Genomic DNA, 20,826 nt, shown 5'->3' with positions numbered 1-20,826 from the left:
GTGAGAGCAATCTGGTGGCACTGGTACTGTGGAAAGATGCCAGTGCCCCTGCCTTCTGGGCATAGCAGATGTGATCAAGAGTCAGGTCACAAACCAGCAAGTGCCATTTTGTGGCACCCACCCCGTGGCGGCTCATCCGCTGGAAACTCGCCAGCCTGGAATGGCTTAGAGCCTACTCCCCGGGGCCACACAGTCTTCCTGGGCCAGAACCGCTGACCGACCTGGGTGCGCCCTACGACGGTCCAGTGCCCTGGCGCCCATCACACCGGGAGGACGGCTGTGACAAGCAATGCATTTGGAAAGGAGCAGCTTTGGCCACTTCCCCTCCATCTAAACAGGGATTAGGTGAGGAACCCATGGGAGGGAAGGAGGGAGTTCTCCAGAGCTCGCTCTTGCCCTAACTCGTAAACTTCAGACCAGGGCTTCTCTAGAAAGGGCGAAAGATCACCAACCTGGTCAAGTCTTCAATGTCCACCAGCATGGCATCCTGTTCCGTGTGCAGCTCATCTCGGATGAGCAGCAGCTGGACCAGCTCTTCATTCAAGCCTGAGGCAGAGAGAAGAGAGCACTTAAAAACAGGCAGGACTGTATCCAAGTAAGACTGCATCCAGGTCAGAATGGGTAACGATTTCTGGGCACATGTATCACAGATCGATCTATCGATCTATCTATCTATCTATCTCTCATCTATTTATATCATTTCTGTTAAAATTTAGAATTTTTATATGAGCTTTTCATAAGCTCAGGGGAAGCCATCAATTTGAGAACATCACTAATCTGCATAATTATAAGAGTGTTGGAAGGAAAGGAGTAAAGTACAAAGGATTTCCAAATACATTAACATTAGAGTGCGAAAAATTGTTCACTATTAGGGAAATAGCTTGTTAGAAAAAGTGGCGTTTTGTTTGAAAAACAAAAAACAAAAATGTCTGGGGTTTATTAAGTTTTCCACTGCACCTGCCACACTGAGAGTCGGAGGGGCCGCTGGGCCTGACTCAGGTGCCTCAGGGATGCTCCGGGCTTCCCACGGCCCAGGAAGGAGCAGCCCTGTGTGCAGGTTGCTCTGGGGAAAGTATTAGCTCAAGCGATCGGAAAGCCAGGGTGTAAGGCCTGAGGAAATCAGCCCCGAAGTCTCTGGACAACAGGTGCCAAGGGAAATATTCCTCAGGGCTTATGCTGGGAAAAAAATGCACGGACACATTTCTCATCTTCCTGAAATCAGTGCACGGGTCAATCTGGCTTCTGCCTCTAAAGGGGATGAACAAGCAAGGGCTATCTCTTGCCTTTTCCCCTCAGTTCAGCTAAGAATCAAAGCATGTGAGTCTGGACACATGGACACAAGAGGAGAACACCCATTTAGCGAGAGCGCTGGGCCCGGAAACCAAAGAAAGGAAGTGGGTACTCAGCCAGGTCCCCCTGGGAAGTGCTTTTAGAGATCCTGACTTCAAATGATGCATTTGTCTGCCTTTAGTTCAGACTAGTTTCCAATTTTAAAAAGAAAGGGAGAGAAAGAACCAAACAAAGAGGCCCGAAACATCATCAGCCCCTGAAAAGGACGAGATGGCAATTTATTAGTATTTAAAAATCCAAGGAAGATGCTTCAGTAGTAAAATATCACTTGACAGAGTAAGCTCCCAGTAATTTACTCAACTAAATTAAAATGTAGAATTTTTAGAAATCCACTGAATCTATGGTTTCTTAAAATGTTAAACTCGTTCTCTCAATTTTACTTTATTTTTGATTAAAAATATTTTTACGATTAAGAATTTTTTATGTTGACATTATTGCTGACTCTCCCATCACCCTCTTTGCCCACCCTCACTTCCCTCAGCCTCCCCCTCCTCTCTTAGCCTCCCCCTCCCTTGGCCTTCACCACACGATTGTCCCTGTCCATGGGGCATACATATATGTTCTTTAGCTAATCCCTTCGCCTGCTTTATCCAGCCATACCACCGCCCTCCCCTCTGGCTCCTGCCAGCCTGTGCCATGTATCTATTATCCATGTCTCCAGTTCCATTTGTTCATTAGATTCCACACATTAGTGAGATCAATGGTATTTGTCTTTCTCTGACTGGCTTATTTTGCAGATGAAAGAATTCTTTATCTCTTCTTGATTTTAAAACAATACTGAATATATTAACTTGACACTGAAGATGTCCAATTCTAATTTTTCCAATGTGTTCTTGGGGTAGGCTTTTATGCTAGTACCTAGTACAGTGCCTGCATTGTGCATAGGAATTTCTTCCCCATATGAAGTTTTTAACTTTTTATTATGGGAAATTCCAAACTGATACAAAAGCAAAGAGCATAGTTTAAGAATGCCCCATGCATCCATTAGCTTCAACTAGCCAATCTTGACGCAGCTCTCTCCCTTTCTCCTAGTGGACTATTTTAAAGCAAATTCCAGACATCATATTATTTCATCTGTTGATGCTTCAGTATATATTTCTAAAGATGGGGCTCTTTTTAAAAAAATTACCATAACCACAATATCTTCATCATATCTGAATAAATAAATCTTTAATAAAACATTTAGTCAGTGTTCAATTTCCCCACTTAGCTCCTAAAAATGCTTTTTATAGTTAGTTTGTCTGAATGCATTTGGTTGGCATATCTCTTAGGTGGCTTTATCTGTAAGTGCCACCATATGTTCCAGAGGATTTGTGAGCCCATCTGGCCTAACCACTCTGCCCAGGTGGGCATGCTCTCTCCTTCATCGGGCCAAGCAACAGACCTTCTCTGCACCTCTAATTAGTGTGAGCGAGCACCACTCACTTACTACCCCTCCCCACTGCAGTTATTCTGGGGGAAACAGGCCCACATATCATCACCCTGTAATTTTCACATATTGGTCCTATCTACTCTTACCACCTGGAGGAGTACCACAAATAAGTCGACTTTGATTTGATGACCCAAAATGAATGTACGTACCAGTAAAGTTGAGGATATCATTGTATAACAAATGACCTGTAACTACTAAATTGTATTCTAGAAACAGGTGTTGCAAGCCAGATGCTTGCCAAGTGCTTGCTATTTAAAATAAATAATCAGGACCTAACCTTGAAAAATTCTTAAAGTTTCTGAATATTTCTAAGGAGAGAGAGAGAGAGAGAGAGAGAGAGAGAGAGAGAGAGAGAGAGAGAGAGGGAACACTTGCAGGCACACAACCAGGAGGAGCCCAATGAAATGCTGTACAAAGGGTCTAAATTGAGGAAGTGGTGCTGTCCCATTGCATTTCCCACTTATTATTCCATTTTCAAGCACACCTGACACTTACTTTCTATCTGAGAATGGAGATCATTGACTATCACTTGTAGCTGCCCAATAGTCATGTCCCTCAGGTCAGCGGGCTTTAAACTCCTCTTCATCAAGCATTCGCTTATATGAGGCATGTGTGGCAGCTGCGGAGACAGAGGGAAGGGATGGACGTATGAACAGAGCAGCAAGTACATTGAACCCAAGACCCAGTTTCCCCCATAAAGACCGCCCCTCTCATCCACCCACTTTCAAGTTCTGGGCTTAAAAGCTTTCCCAGTCTAACTTTCTCAACGCGAGGCCCTACAGACTACAATGTCTGGAACACTATCAGCATCAAAATGCTATCCTACTCAAACCAAAAGCTTTCAGACTGGCTCTTACACAGGCTGTGACAACCATGAGTCCATTATTCTATACATAAATGAATTACCGGGGAGCTCAAATAATATCGATGACATGGATGAAATTAATATCAGCTATGTATTAATTCATAGCACACCACAAGCACTGTGCTATGTGCTCTGACACGGGTGTTATTGTTTATACCCATTTTATAGATGAGAAAGCTGAGAGTTATGTAACCTGACCAGAGCCCCACAGTAGGGCAGTAGCAGAGATAGATTTAAACTCCAAAGTGCCAGGCTCTTATCCACTATGCTACACTGTCTTTGTTGGAAGGTGGGACTGAGAGCATAGCAGTAGTGAGTCTGCCACAACCAATAGGTTCTTAAACTGAAATTGCTTTAAAGGAATTTAAATAGTCCCATGACAGCTAATATTGTCCCTAACAAACAAAGTAGACCTGAATCAAGAACAAAGTTTACTTTTGTGAAATCTGCTGCTTATGTATCTTTCAGTGATGCAGCAGAAAGGAAAAGGAAACAAACATTTCTCAATGACAGTATTTCTTACAAACTGCCTTGGAGAAACCCAAGTTTGCATAACTCGGGCAAAGGAGCGGGACAGTGCCAACCCTTTGCAGCCACCAGGCACTCGCTTGCGTTTCAGTGTCTGCTACTTACTAGGTCAGCGACGGGAGACTTTTTCCTGTTCTGTTTTTCCACTTCTACTTGCATTTTGGCCATGGGTTTGGCCATGGCGAGGGCCATTTTGGCTTCAGCTTGCAATTTCTTTTGCCTGGTGAGGAAATCCATATCATCTAGGGATTCAGATTCCTCTTCAGTAGTGTCTCTATCAGAATAGGAAGAGCTCTGTTTGCTCTGCGAAGGGAAAAAGAGCAGCCCTGAGCTTTGCATGCCAGGTAGCATCTGGGGAGAGGGGCCAGAGCATCCCTGAGCTCTCCCGAGACTCCCCTCCATCCACTCAGCTCGCTGCACAATGCGATCTGTACCAGTCTCAACTAAAAAGGTAGTTTATTGCCTCAGTGTCAATACCAGACTGTGATTTTTAGCATAAAGAGTAGCAGAATCCTATCTAATAAAAGAGTAATATGCAAATTAACCATCAGACCCTCACTCAATCACTCTGTCACAAAGATGGCGGCGGCCACGGAGCTGGAGCCAGCAGGAGGCTTGGTTGCCCCAGCGATGGAGGAAGCCAAGCTTCCCGCCTGCCCTGGGCAGCCCTGAGCTCTGCTCAAGGCTACAAAGTTTTAATTATAGAAGATAAATAAATCCCAGATACCTGCTTCCAGCCCGCAGCTGTGGCCAGCCTGAAAACGGCCATCAGCCCCTCACCCAGGCTGGCCAGGCACCCCAGTGGGGATCCCCACCCTGAAGGGGGTGTGACCAGCCTGCAAACAGCCATCAGCCCCTCACCCAGGCTGGCCAGGCACCCCAGTGGGGATCCCCACCCTGAAGGGGGTGTGACCAGCCTGCAAACAGCCATCAGCCCCTCACCCAGGCTGGCCAGGCACCCCAGTGGGGATCCCCACCCTGAAGGGGGTGTGACCAGCCTGCAAACAGCCATCAGCCCCTCACCCAGGCTGGCCAGGCACCCCAGCAGAACCCCCACCCTGATCTGGGACACTCTTCAGGGCAAACCAGCCGGCCCCCACCCGTGCACCAGGCCTCTATCCTATATAATAAAAGGGTAATATGCAAATTAACAGCAGAACCACTGGGAATGACTGGTCATTATGACACACACTGACCACCAGGGGGCAGACGCTCAATGCAGGAGATGCCCCCTGGTGGTCAGTGTACTCCCACAGGGGGAGCTCTGCTCAGCCACAAGCCAGGCTGATGGCTGCCAGCACAGTAGTGGTGGCGGGAGCCTCTCCCGCCTCCTCAGCAGCACTAAGAATGTCCGACTGCAGCTTAGGCCTTCTCCCCGCTGGCAAGTGGACATCCCCTGAGGGCTCCCGGGCTGCCAGACGGATGTCTGTCTGCCAGCTTAGGCTCAATCCCACGGGGAGCGGGCCTAAGCCAGCAGGTGGACATCTCCTGAGGGGTCCCAGACTGCGAGAGGGCACAGGCCGGGCTGAGGGACCCCCCCCCCCGCAAAGTGCACAAATTTTTGTGCACTGGGCCTCTAGTAAATAAATAATATGAGAAACAGATTTATGACACACTTGAGACATTTCTTTGATTTGGTCTCAAAAGACACAACAATGTATTTAACCCAGAGCTAAGGCAGTGTGTTGCTCTCTGGAGTGGACAGGACCTCAGGTACCCAGTGACCAACATGGGTTCCTTGGTAAGAAAACACGATTGGTTGGTGAGAAAAGAGATGCGCAGACCTCACTGAGTGGTAAGAATTCCAGCAACAGGCTCCCATGATCAGAAGGCAGTCTGTTATAGCATGTGGGCAAGGAATGAGTAAGAAATACTATACGCACTTTATCCTGTTGGTTTCTCTGAACATCACCTCTGTGCATGAGGTTTCCCCTGAGCCCTGCCGCCCATCCTTTTAAAACGTGTCCTACTGCTGGTCTGTACTCATATATTTCTACACCCAATGGGGAAGGACTGGTGTGTAGCATATGGTCCTTAAAAAATTTTTAGGACGCGTGCAATTTCTCTTATGGTCTAATATGAAAGTAGCTGCTAACTTTAACAGAGCTTATGTAGCACTGCTGTGTCACAGGTTTGGGTTTCCAATCATTGTCACATCTTAGGAGCACGCCACGTCAGGAAATGCAAAGAGGCTGCATGGCCAGCAAAGCACACCCACTGAGCGTCGGCGGCAGCTTTGACTCACCATGGGCGACAAGGGGGTGTCCAGGCTGGTTTCCGTCTTGCTGTCATCCGCATCGCTGTCCTTGTCACTGCCGCTGTCGTTGACAAAGCAGATCTGCAGGTTCATCCCACTCTGCAGGCTGGGCAGAAGCAGACAGGACACCAATCCACTCAGCTATTTGCGATCTGGGCGCACCCAATAGAACTGTCTGGTTTTGCTAATAAAAAGCAGTTTTATGTATTCTTCACATGGAGAAGTAGGTGACCAATATGACTCCTAACTCATCAGCAGTAACATACCAGAGGTTACTAATGATCACTTGATAACTTGGTAAGTGATAACATCACAACTTTTACTAATGTATTACTTTTTCCACTCATTTCCCATTAGGTGAAAAATAATTTAGGCCACATATTTTGCCCCCAGCACAATGCCAAACACACAGTTGGTGCCCAATAAAAATGTGTGAGTCAATGAGTTTATATTCCTGTCGACGAAGACGATGGGGGTCCTTGGCCAAATGAAGCCGCATGGTGTCATCTAGTGTCCCGTCCCCTGGGGACAGTCCAAGGACTCTCTCAGAGCCAGAACCCCGGCCATAGTTCTCTGAAGACTCCTTTCTCCCTCAAACAGACAGAATAGGGTCAACTGAAGGAAAGTTTTAGTTAAGGCAGTTGCCAAAAGCCAACCAAGGGAGCTCACTTCTGTCATTAAGAAAAACACACACCGCAGTTCCCCCTAGAGGTCAATGGGGGAAAAGGAGGACCTATGTAATACTTTTAGCAATAAAGATCTAAAAAACAAAAAACCTCCACAACGGTTCACCCTAGAGCAGTGGTTCTCAACCTTCCTAATGCCGCGACCCTTTAATACAGTTCCTCATGTTGTGGTGACCCCCATCCATAAAATTATTTTCGTTGCTACTTCCTAACTGCAATTTTGCTACTGTTATGAATCGTAATGTAAATATCTGATATGCAGGATGTATTTTCATTGTTACAAATTGAACATAATTAAAGCATAGTGATTAATCACAAAAACAATATGTAATTATATATGTGTTTTCTGATGGTCTTAGGTGACCCCTGTGAAAGGTTCGTTTGACCCCCAAAGGGGTCTCGACCCACAGGTTCAGAACCACTGCCCTAGAGGAATGCAAGGAAACCCCCAACCCAGGCAGAAGCACAGTGACCCAGTGGGCTCCGCAGCCGCCTGCCTTGTGCACTCAGTGCCGCAGGGGGCACTTTCGGGAGCTCCTGAGGCTCCAGGCGTGATGGTGCTAGAGGTGGGGTCACAGAGGGTCACCAGCTGTGTCTCTGCTGTCCACCAGGCCAGACAGGGAATCCAGTTCTTTGTCCTAACCTCTCTCGAAGTGGAACACATTTCACTGCTGTCTGGCGATGGGGAGTTTTTAAAGAAGTAATTTTCTTAGCATCCCTAGTAGCCAGGTCTGTGTGTAAGAGAAGAGAAAGAAAAGGCAAATGGGGGCCCCTGGGTTGCCAGGATCGCAGGCTTGTCTAAACCAGCATCACTGCTTCACAGGGACAAGGCAAAGAAACACTGGCCTGATGGTGGACATTTGTATTTGATTTTTAAAAAATTCCAGTGGGTAGGGATGCTTAGTACAAACTGCTCAGATGACTCTATAAAGTGCTTCTTTGAAAATGATACAGGATCCAGAAAAAGAAATCTACTGGTTTAACTCGGTACCACCCTTGTTGTTTGTATATACTGCCACCTATTGTTCGTTTTCATCATTAGTGAAAGTCCCAGCTTATTTCCCCAGTAGGCGGAGTCTGTTCCCTCCCAGACCTCCTGTGCTGCAAGGAGAGCCAGGTCCAGGGCTGGGCACAGGAGCCGGCAGGTGCTGTGTGATCAGCTCAGGGTGCTTGGGTTCTGTTGGACTTGGGTTCTGATTCCTCACTTCTATGCCTAGGCAGATTACTCTATGACCCTCGGTTTCCTCATCTGTAAAATGGGGTGAATAAGTCAGTGTTTTGTAGGAAGAATGAAAAGAGTTAGCTGAGAGCCGGGCACAAGGCAGGTGCTCTGTGCATGTTAACTACCCTCCTTTCTGTTCTGTCTGAAAGCCCAAAGGAACACAGAATTTTAAAAGTGGGGTGACTTTGCAAAGGGCCCTTTAAAGTCTCGTACTGCAACACCTTGCCTGGTCACAGCAATTCCCTTATGTACACTCAGCTCTGTTAGGGCCTGGAAGTTGTCTCCTTTAACTTTCTTCTAGAAATTTTTTTCTGGAGAAATCTGATATGTATAGGTTACCCTTTGATCCCATATAAATTAAGTTTTAAAATTTATTGTCTGTAGTTGGTAAAAAAAAAAAAAAACACACACCCAAATATCAACCCATTTTTAATAATAAAACCCAAGACGTATGGATTGGAAGATAATGGGAAATAAAATTGCAAATTAAAAACAAACATTTAAAAATAAAAATGCATTTTAAATTAAACCTAATTTGAATCTAAGATTAGGTAACACTTTCTATTTATTGAATAGCTAAAGTTTTGAAAAGAAGCAGCTGGCCACGGGATACACAGATTATAAAAATATAAAATAACCCAGGATACAATTACAAAATAATATTGAAAACATCTAAAGATATATATTCTGAAGAAAGTTGATTGTAAATTCTATTGTTCTGCCCCCAAAATGAACTTTGTGCTAGGATCAACTCAGTCCTAAATCAACCACCTCACACCGAATTTCTAACTCAAGAAAGGCAAGGGGAAAAGAGGAGGGGGAGGGGAAAGGATTTAGCAGTCAGAGCAAAATGAAAAAGCACCTCAGGTAGAAATTCAGAAAATCGCCTTAGTACCACATTATCTCCGTGGGAAACCGAACAGAGCTTCTTACAGGGTGAGACTGATAATTCCTCATAGCGGTAATCACCAAGAATGTTCCTCTCAGGAAAAGGAAATTATGTGACATAACAGCTAATGGTTCAGAGGGGATTTTTGTAAAGATGTCTTTAAAACGGACTCAAGTTTCAAAAAGGATTTGTTTGCCTTTAGCCTTTAAGCAGGTTTTAAGATGAAGGTGGTTTGGGGGAAATTCACCCACAGTCCCAAGCAGCGGCCTGGCTGTGGGTGAGCAGGGCCACCCGGTTGTGCTGAAGGCCTCTGTGTCCAGGGTCAAGTTCGATAACCCCTGTCCTGGCCCCTGCCGGCCTGGTCTCTATCCCTCACACTGCAGGGCATCCATCCAGCCTCACTCACAACCAGGCTACACAGTCTTCAAAATCCAAGCTGCAAGGGGTCTAACCTATCGATCTCTCAAGCACAGTCTGAGGTGGAAACAAAACACACCGCGAATCCTGTTAATTAGGGATATAATTTAAGGCAGGGGTCCTCAAACTACGGCCCTCGGGCCACATGCAAATACAAATATTGTATTCGTTCCCGTTTTGTTTTTTCTTCAAAATAAGGTATGTGCAGTGTGCATAGGAATTTGTTCATAGTTTTTTTTAAACTATAGTCCGGCCCTCCAATGGTCTGAGGGACAGTGAACTGGCCCCCTGTTTAAAAAGTTTGAGGACCCCTGATTTAAGGTATCCACGCCAAGGCTGCTTGATGTTTCGAGTGGCATTTGGCAGAGCATTGCCTGCAAGGGCTGCCTGACTTCTGCCTCGCCTGTGGATTTTCCTCCTGAAGGGTCTGCATCCTGGTTCTCCCAGAAACCTCTTCTCCTTATGCACCACGAGGCAACGGAAAGCCACACTGCTGACCAGAGCTGCTGACAGGGAGCCGAGAGCATCTGGAGAGGGGGTGTTCTGGACGGGGAATGCTCTCAAAGACGAAGAGATAAAGACTGTGTGCAGAAGTGGCTTTCCGAGCCACTATCGGCCAGGAGTGCGAAGGCATTTATTTAGTGGAGAGGATGTTCAGCACCCGCGTCTGCTTGGCATTTCCAGAGAGGAAGATGGCTACTTGGAAAATGCTTGTGCTGACTTCCAACCACTGCTACCAGGGATATTACAAAAATATGCACAAAACTGAGAGGGTGGTAGAGATGAGAAGAGAATGCTTCAAAAACTTAGCCAGTGGTCACTGGAATAAAGACGATACTTTATTTTCAAAATGCAAGGAAAAGACGGGTTTATTTCCTGTGACAAACAATGCAATGGTCCTAAAGTTTGCTGAATGGTGAGCCGGGCCTTAGTCCCTGGCCTCGGGTGTGGTGACTGGGACCGGGCGCCTGCAGCCGGCTCTGAACCCCAGAACTATTTGGTGCTCTCTGATTTTAGAAATCGGAATCTCCCAGGACCGAAAATAGCATGGCCACCAGCATTTCCATATATTTAAAATTCGTTGGCTTTACCCCCTACACCACCCCTTTGTTAACTGGACAACCAACCACCTGTGGATTACAGGCAAGGTAACACCTACTCAGAGAAGTCAAACTACCTGCCCCGGAACCGTGACAGCCTGATTATAAACATGGTCCTCATTTCTCCCTCTGTAATAGGACTCTGCGGCTCCTTCCAGGCCGGCCTCCTGACTTGTGTTGGCCCACAGAATGCAGAGGAAGGGACTTTGTCCTGGCTCCAAGCCTCCCTTCTCAGGGAACCCCACCCCACGTCCAGGTTAGTCTGCTGGTAGATGAGTGACTTTACAGCACGGAGTTCAATCAGCAGCTGTCGCAACTGAGCCTGGGGACACATGACAGAGCTCAGCTAAGAGCAGTAGAGGCACCTCAACAACCCACAGTCTCCACAGACATACGAGCTGCTCAGCTGACCTATACAGGCTCCCAAGCCGAAACCAATGCTTACTGTTGTAAGCCACTGATGTGGGTGGTTTATTACACACCATCACTGAGGCAACAGATAACTGGTACAAGGTCACAAAGCAAGAGACTACAGGCTGGACCTCTGGTTTTGGAATCCAATGTCCTTTCCTCCATACTACACTTGACCTTAGGTTTGGATTTATTAGATCCTGACTGTGATGGCCATATAATTTTAAAGGGCAGATACCTCCTGTAGTTGCTAATACTTTCAAGGCAATTGTACAGTTTCCTTAAGAACAGAGTGAGAGGGAACTTCCCGTGTGCCTATGGATCTCAAACATGCTTTGCTCATTATCTGTCCACAACCAGAGTGACTAAGAACCACGGGCCCTGCTGTGCCATTCATTACTCAGTATCCTCAACTGGTTTGTGGATGGGCAGTTAAAATATATTATTTCCATTTAGTTTAATGGATCTCTGATGCATTATTCAAAGACTTTACACATACTGAATAATCACCCATATTATTATACCCTATCTTTTTCTCTTTGATGAGAATTTCAAAAGGGAAGGCACATAAAATGTAGGTTGCAATTACCCAAGGGTAGCTGTAAACACATTTCATTTTTCTACGGAGTTGTGAAGAAAGAACGTGAGAACAACTGAGCTCTGGACAAGTTCTGGATGTACCACGTGTGATGGTATCTTTGTGGACTGTGCTGAGGTGGGTTGATAAATTATAAAATACTTTCCCATCCCCCAAACCCTGCATCTTCCTCTTCTTTTCTCTACTGACTGTTCCATGTTGATTTTTTATCATTATCTTTAAAAAAAGCAAAGATTTTGCTTCCAGACATTTGTTATTGTCAAAATACAGTATTTCTTACTTTACTTTAGTGGGATTGTGTGAACTTTCTTTGCTATAGACTGTGTGATGCATAAGATGATACTCTGACTTTTAGAAAAGGAGTGGTACTCATATAACCGGTGAGAATATTGCTGGCCCAACACATATCATCTCACACAGAAGACCTGTCAGTGATTTTTATAACTATGTTAGAGAGAAAGGGATGTTTAACTGTTCATCCACTCGTTCATTTGATGATCAGGTAATGACATCTCTGCAAGCACCATGGTGCCAATAGCATAGCATAGCTGCTGTCCCTTTTGCCCAGGGCACACATACACTTCCTAGTTTGCTACAGTCCCACCCATGGCCTTTTATCTAGGCTACTTGACTCATTTATATTTATTGCTGGCCCCTGAAGGCATTTTATAGTTCACGACACCTATAGTAAGTGCATGTACAGTAGTAGTTGAACAATAGAAACTAGGTCTTCTAACAGGTACTGGTGGTTGGATCATTACATCATGATGTACAACTGCAAGTGTGGAATATACAGGGCATTGGAAGAGGACTAAAAACAAAAGACCAAACCCTATCTATATATATAAAAGCCTAATATGCTAAGTGTCTGACCATTTGTTGGATGTCGCTATGGCATGCACTGACCACCAGGGGGAAGACTCTCTGACTGGTAGATTAGCTTGCTGCTGGGGTCTGGCCGATTAATGGGGACTTGGAGAGACTGGGTGGACATGCCCTGGAGCCCTCCTGTGGTCCCTCCCCAGCCCCGATCGTGCACGGGTGGGGTCCCTCAGCCTGGCCTGCACCCTCTTGCAATCTGGGACCCTTTGGGGGATGTCAAAGAGCCAGTTTCAGCCCGATACCCACAGGCCAGGCCGAGGGACCGAACTGGTACACAAATCCGTGCACCGGGCCAGTTTCACTCAATCCCCGCAGGCCAAGACTAGGGCCTCTAGTCTTATATATGAGAAAAGACATACTTTAGTAACCTGGAATGCATTAATAAGTTGTTAACCAAGAAGAGTGAACAACCAGGAAAGTGCAGAAGAAAGGAGGGCCTGGTGAAGGGGGTTGGAGGGGTTAAATGCAGAGGCGGGATGGAAAGCTGACCCTCCAGCAGTTATGAGCCCAGAGATGTGAAGGGTAGTTTCAAACCATGTGTTAAAGAGGACTGGAGGGAAGGGGAACGTTTCCCTCTTTGTGGCCTGTCCTGACCCACATCTTACAGGGCTCAGGCTTCCTCAGCAGAAGCTGAGAGCAGCTGCAAAGGTGCGGACGTGTGAAAGCCCCTCTCCGGGTGTCACTGGCTTTTCTGGTGAAGCACCCGCCCTAACCTGTTCTCCAGAGAACTATAAATACCGCATTTCTCAGGCAGCTGCGGGGCCTGATTCCACACCAGTGTCTGGTTCCTTCACTAATGACCACTTCCATGTAATTAAATTCGGAATTACAGGATCTTAATGTTAGGAAAATGCATTTCACCACAACTGTTCTTTTGCACTGGCTGAAGACCCAGAACGAGGCTTCTCCTAGGCACCAAATGTGGTCTTCTCTCATCCTAATGAAAGCCTAATGACTCCTAAGCAATCTGCATTTGAAAAAAAAAAAGAGTGACCATTTTTGAGCATCTACTGCGTGCTAGGTATTTTATAGTTACCTCTGATCCTCAGACATACATAAAGTAAGTATTCTGACCTCCATTTTACATACAAGAAAACTAAGGCCCAGAGGTTAAATTATACAGGGTCACTTTAAGAAGAATAGAATAAATTCATGAATGGAAGAAAAAAACGAGAAGACGAAACAATAAAGCAAAATGAAAATGAAACAAAAAACTGAAACCAACTCCAATGTCTAAGAGATGAATTAAGTATATTTTGATGAAATATATGAAATCTATATGATAGTAGAAAGTTGTGAATATGGGCAAATGTTCATGATATATTGAAAAACAGCCTAAACAGTAGGTATAGGATTTCAACTTTGTAAACAAAAACATGGAGATATATGCACCAAAAAGTAAATATACCTAGGCATTTTTCGGTCAGAGTAATTGAACTGACTTTATGTTTTCCTCTTTTGAGTGCTTCTGAGTTGCCATGTGGGCATTTCGCAGGAATTAAAAAAGGAAAAGGAGAGAAAATGGGTGAGTTGATTAGCGCTTATGTGTTGGAGAAAAGGTGAGTGGGATTAAATGTTTGACAGCTGGGAGAGGGTGGCAGGGAGTCTGACTCAGACAGTGCCTTTGCAGGGACCGTGACTCACAGATGAGTCAGGCTGGGATTTTGTTTTCGACAGGGTGCTGGGTGGTAGGAGATCATCTTGGAGGAAGGATGGGCTCTTTGATTCAACTACTGACATCCTTCCAGCCCAGTCTCTACCCCATTCTCTCCTTGGACCCGCAGTAGATAACAGCCTCTATACCAGTGGTTCTCAACCTGTGGGTTGCGACCCCTTTGGGGGCCAAATGACCCTTTCACAGGGGTCGCCTAAGACCAGCAGAAAACACATATATAATTACATATTGTTTTTGTGATTAATCACTATGCTTTAATTATGTTCAATTTGTAACAATGAAATTGGGGGTCACCACAACATGAGGAGCTGTATTAAAGGGTCGCAACATGAGGAAGGTTGAGAACCACTGCTCTACAACAATCAACATGCATTGAACCGTCTGTATTGTGAAAGCCACCCTGCCTATTGATCCCGCTCAGCCCAGACCCAGACAGAGTTTAAACTTGTATCTTCCCGACCTGCTGCTGACTTTCAGCTGCTCTCCCCTTCCAGACCTGGGTAACATTCCTGTGGTCGGGGCAACATTATGGCAGCTGGAGAGTCAGTGCCTGGATTTTGTGAAAATGGCCAAGTCTCTTAATCTGGTGAATGCTGAATCACTGCCTGCCTTCACCACTTTTTATGTTCATGTTTAAGAAAGTGTTGGGGCTGCCATTTAGGCTTGGTTGCACAGTAAGCTTTATCTCAAAGGCGTTCTCTTTCATGATTTAATTCATGGTCATTCGGATTCTAAGCAGTCATGGCACAGAATGCAGTAGATGTGCTGAACCGTCTGGGCTCTGTGAAGCGTGGCTATGTGCATCTTGCCATCTTTAAAATCAGGATGCGCCTCACGATCCTGGCCACCCAGGCAGCTGGTGGCAGTTCTGCTCGACTGAACTGTAACCCTGTCGGCCAACAAGCCAGTTAAGGACCAGTGAGGCGGAGGCGGCCCCGGGAGTTGACCAGTCCTGTCCTCTGATGAGAACAACGAAGATCCAGCATCACCACCTGCCAACTGGGGACAGTAGCTCAGAAGGTGATGTGCAGCGTCCTCACCACCACAGGTGACAGCCAGGCGAGAGGCAAAGGCGGACAACTCTGAGGGAACGTGCTTACACAGACAATTGGACTCTGAATATGAAAAGGGTTATGGAAAAACTCAACCAACAGATTTCACTTTTTCTTCTTCTTCTTCTTTTTTGCATGCACAAAGACATGTGTGATAGAAGCGTATACCCAAATAAGTCTGAAAGGACTCTTGCAACAACTAAAATAAAAATTCTAAGTGTGAGGAGGCATGTCATCATTTAATTGGCAGTGGTTTTCTGAAATAGCTTCCATGGGTCTTTCATGCCTGTGACAATCTGAATGAGAGTAATCTGAGGGGCACAGAACATTCGACAGGATCGAACAAAGAGATTGTGTTCAACCCCTAGAGGACAGCTCACCCTAAGGCAGTGAGAGTGTTTTCTAGTGGCAGTGAACGCTCTTGGAAGCTCTCAAAGGAGCCCAAGCTTCACATGAGCAGCGTGTGTCCCGACACGTGTCCAAGGGGAGTGTGAACTGCAGTAATAAAGTCATGACAACTTGTCAAAGATGATGCACCAATGAAAAATTATCCCCAGAAGCTCTTTTAATTAAACATTCGGCTGTCCACTGGAGCCATTTTTAAATATAAACCCCAGCCCTGTGGCCTTTTTCTTCCTGCTTCCCACCCTTTCGCAATAGCTCCGACAGTGACTTCTCATTGGTGATTAAAAAAAAAAATTCATAAGACAGGGTACAGCTGGTTATGCCTCTAGCAAGATGTCAAATTTCGCTTGCACAAAATTAATTGCACCTAATTAAACTGGGGTCATTGGCATTATTATAAAGCGAGGCTATTTATTAGACAAAGAAAATTTCTCAAATACCAATTTGCTTTTCTTTCAGGTTTGTGAAAGAGAAGAATTGCTGACATAATTAAATTTGTTTTGCCATTTTAATCTTATTGATCCTCAAAAGATCCACTTCAAATCTTGCTTCACTTTTAAAACTGTGTAACATTTTAAAATACTAGAGGTAATACTTAGAGAACATAAAAAAATGATAGGTTTTCTGTAGATTACCCGATGACTTTTCAAATAATATTTAAGAATTTATAAACTTCCATTTGCAAAGATGCATACCTTGGAATTACTAACACAAAGGGTTTCTAAGCTAATTATTAGTACATATGTATGAGATCAATAGGAAATTTAAAACATAGGCTGCATGTAGTAAATAGGTTGCCATAGTATGCACTTATTACTGCAAGAAAGATGTCACAGAAAGCAAATGTCATTGCCATGAAAGAGGACAACCTCTTTCCTCACCCATGTTGGGTATATATGACCATTCTGCTCACTTCTTCCAGGAAGCTATGCAAACATTATTACCATTCGAGACAGAAGGATGATTCGCTTTCCTGGCAAAATGATGCTGGTTCGACCTGTGATTCCGTGGCAGATTATACAGATTCCCAGTTCCTCATAGTCAAGGCTCCTGTGAATCTAATTTCCTTAAAGGCTCTCTAGATCAATGCTACCTGTCCAATGGATACCACTTCCTAGGCTATGGTGCCCCCCCCCCCACCCCATCCCCTAACCCAAACACCAAAGGAGATGGTGGGTATCTACTACTGGTCTTGTCTCAGCCATTCACCAATAAACCTGTAACAACAGGAATGGAATGCATTTTGATTTGGGGAGGTTGGAATGGCTGAAATAAAGAAACAGTAATCATTATTCAAACCAGCTGCTCCAAAGCTCTCTGGGGAATTTCTGCTTTTCACAACATTCACAATATTTGCAGCGAAGAGTATGACCTAGTCTAGGCTACACCATATGCTTTATGAAAAAGCCTGTGTGAGATTGCATTTATGTTTATATGCATGTAAATGAAACCTATCCTGGGGTAAGGTAAGAAGAGAGGGGGGAGCCAGGTTACTGTGCAGCTCCTCTGAGAAAAGGAGCAGGAGGAAGGCGGAGAGTTTTCTCCACAATGTCGACCAGGTTGTAATGCCTGAACAATGAAGGATCTCCTGGATGTCTCCCACTAACGGCCACCCTGCCTTGTGTCCCCCAGCAGCCAAGCCAGGTTCCATTCCTTTTATAACACGGAGCTTGGTAAACTCAGAATCCAAATTACAATGCTGATCAAGATTAATGTGGTCAATAAAAATATTTTATAGGACATTATTATTCTCCTAATAAAAAGAATATTTATTTTTAAGAACATAATTATACCTAATATTTCTTAGAAACCTTTTTTCAAAAATAGGTAATTCATTTTTCTCATTCCTTTTAAGCTTTTAAAAGCTTTTTGCTGGAACATTTTTAAATAGAAAAAAATGACAAAGGTCAGACAGTCTCAGTGTGAAAGGCTGATTATGTGTGGATGAGCAAATTTTGAAGAAAAAAATGGCCCTTCCTATATTTGCCACATTTCAGTATAAGTCAAATTTAATTAGTTGAGTTATGAATCAGTATAAAAAATTCTTCTGCTACAGTATTAGGCATGAAATATCTTTATGGGATTACTGTAAGCCAAGCTTACATTTAACAGCATGTCACTCTTTAAAAAAGTGCTTTAGGAGATACACCAATTAGAAAAATTCAGTGGGGACAACTGAGAAGGACTTATATTCACAGGAGCAGCTTAAACACACCTTCCCGGAAGACCTCAAGCTACTTCATAATTGCTCACATAATGTGTGTATAAAGTTAATTTTTACAGGTAAGTGCACATCTTTTAAAATAGACAGTACTCCATTACTCTGCCAAATATCCCACGTATCTGGGTAGCCAGTCCCCGCCTTAAAAGTAAGTGCAGCACTTTTTAATTGTTTGGCCAATTAATTTTTAGTCCTCAGCCGCATTTAAAATTGAGTTCTGAGCTCTTCAGAGTAGTACATTCATATAAGATTTACCTAGTTCTGATTATTTAACCAACTCAACACATGTGAGCACTACGGCGACCTCAAAGGTCTAACATCCCTCAAGTACTCTTGTTAAGTAAGAGGTGAGGTATTTCTGGCTCAATGAAGAATTTCGGGGACTGCGATACATTAGGAAAAAATTAATTCTAACAGGGATGGGGAATATGGGTTACACAAATGCAACTGAACATTTCCTACGGCTTTTCTCCTACATTATTACCGATGAGGAGGAATGACAGTCAGTCTTTGCAGAATTTAAACTTACAGCAATAAAGAGATATTTCTTAGAAACATTGTGTCATTATTAATCATCATTCTTAGGGGTATCCAAGAAGTCATCCTGTTCTCACAGAGGATGAGCTCATCCCAGCGTGTGCAGATAAAAACATCTAAAGAACAGGATAAAAATAATCTTCCTTATGGCGAGTCAACAAGTGTAGCTTGTTCTGAGCTGCTGTGAAATACATGTGTTTCGATATCTGTGTCTCCAAAGGGGGTAGATGACTCAGTGATTTCCAAGGTTTGCTCTGCCAGAAGGGTTTCAGGTGGGCTCTGGGGGCTGGCAGGGGAGGCGGGGAGGGGCACTGAAGGGAAAGGATGCGGGGGGGCACCTTCCGGGCAGGGTTCTCCCAGTCCCTCTCCTTCAGTCCTCCTGAGCCAGGGGAGGGCTGCTTTGTTTTACACACAGGGTTTCTGCGCAGGGTTTTATTGGAGAAGGTATTTCTTTTATCATTTCACTTATATGCGGAATCTAAAGAAAATAAAATAGAAACAGACTCAAGAGATACAGAGAACAGACTGACAGAAGGAAGGAGGGCTGGGAGACTGGGTGAAAAAGGTGAAGGAATTAAGGAGTACAAATTGGTAGTTACAGAACAGTCACAGAGATGTAAACCACAGCATGGGGAATATAGTAAATAATATCACATAATTATGTATGGGGTTAGGTGGGTACTGGAAATATTTTGGGGGACCACTCTGTAAAGTATAGGATTGACTAACCACTATGCTGTACATCTGAAACTGATGCAGAATAATATTGATAATACTGAATATAAACCATCATTAAAAAATAAAATAAAAACCTTCGTGAGACTTCTATTTAAGCATGGCATACTAAACACAGCTATTGAATCTCTCCTCTGAAACCCTACTACTATAATGATAAAGGAAGAAAAAAGGTATAAACCTACATAAAGAAAATGGAAGAGTTGATAATAGCACACAACAGAGTTTGAAAAAATCTGGGAGATAAAATGTAGATGGATGAGAGGTATTTGACAACGCCTGACAGGACTACCTAGACCAGGGGTGGGCAACCCCTGGCACACGTGCCAAACATGGCACGCCAGTAACTTTTGCTGGTACGCGAAACCCTCTCTTATAATCTTCCATTTACAATTTTTTTCTTAATATCGATTTTTTAATTTTTCAGATAAATTCAGTGTAGGTGCATCTTAGATAAATAAATAATTTTACATAACAAGTTATCTTAAAGACCATAGACATGGATTGACGAGAGAGGGGAAGAGCAATTTCTATGCCTCTGCCTTAACTCTCCCTGCCTTCCTAGATCCGACCAGTGTTTTGATTTCAGCCTCAGACGCAACGGGTTTTCGTTGACAAGACAACCGCCTCACCTACTTATTCAAAATTTCACTCTATATAATAGGAGTAGCCTGACGGATGAAAGTAGTAGCTCGTGCATATCTCTGAAGGTCACGAAATATAAACCTGATGTAAAATCTCTGTCATCAGTGATGCAGCAGCAAAAGTCCCACTGATAATATCAAATGGAGTCATAAAGCTTTCTGTTGGACTATCAGTGTACATGTATACATTAAAAAATAAATGTATTTTTCATTATCATATACTGTGTTTTTGTCGCTCAAATGAATTTTATTATTTCTTCAAAGTTCTTCACATACGTACACCTTAAGAGATATCAAGTAGGCGTAACATGTTCTCAAAAAATTAGGATTGGCACGCAGAAGAATTTTGAGTCAGAGATTTTGCACTCACAAAAAGGTTGCCCACCCCTGACCTAAACCCTCACTTTGCTCTGTTTGTACCATATTCAGAAAACAACGCCTAATTTACTACAGACTTTTAAAAAAATCAACACTTTCAACTCTTGGTTTGACATCTAGGTTAATGACTTTTGGACATTGGGGTAGAAGAAAATTTTTTTATATTAGACATAGAAAAGCTTGACTCTAAAAGAAAAGTTTGATAAAAATTTACTGTATTGAAATTAAGAATTTGTGGTCATAAAAGATACATTGAAGAATTGAAAAAATAAGCTACAACCTGGGAGGATATTCTTGCAATACCTACGACATATTAAGGATTAGTATTATGACTACACAACTTTGATAAATTAATTTTAAAAAGCACAGAGAATCCAGTAAGACCCGAATATACATTTTGCAGAAGAGGAAACAGGATCCTATCTAATAAAAGAGAAACATGGTAATTAGCTGTACATCTGCTACACTTCCCATTGGCTAATCAGGGCGATATGCAAATTAACTGCCAGCCAAGATGGCGGCCGGCAGCCATGCACTGAAGC

General features: G+C 44.0%; 1 protein-coding gene across 1 annotated transcript in view; it reads right to left on the bottom strand.

The window, feature by feature from the left end:
* The window catches only part of LOC102250813 (schwannomin-interacting protein 1), a 683,922-nt gene that overhangs the window by 7,337 nt on the left and 655,759 nt on the right, over positions 1-20,826 (bottom strand). The window contains exons 8-11 of the mRNA XM_014537973.1: positions 6,421-6,538; positions 4,281-4,478; positions 3,278-3,401; positions 453-546 (exon numbers count right to left, since the gene is read on the bottom strand). Coding sequence (XP_014393459.1) covers positions 453-546; positions 3,278-3,401; positions 4,281-4,478; positions 6,421-6,538 — 534 coding nt within the window. The remainder of the gene's footprint in view (positions 1-452; positions 547-3,277; positions 3,402-4,280; positions 4,479-6,420; positions 6,539-20,826) is intronic.

The sequence above is a fragment of the Myotis brandtii genome, unplaced genomic scaffold (genome assembly GCF_000412655.1).
Source record: "Myotis brandtii unplaced genomic scaffold, ASM41265v1 scaffold186, whole genome shotgun sequence".
Taxonomy (NCBI): domain Eukaryota; kingdom Metazoa; phylum Chordata; class Mammalia; order Chiroptera; family Vespertilionidae; genus Myotis; species Myotis brandtii.
The sequence above is the reverse complement of the archived record's forward strand: the minus strand, read 5'-3'. Positions and strand labels throughout refer to the sequence as shown.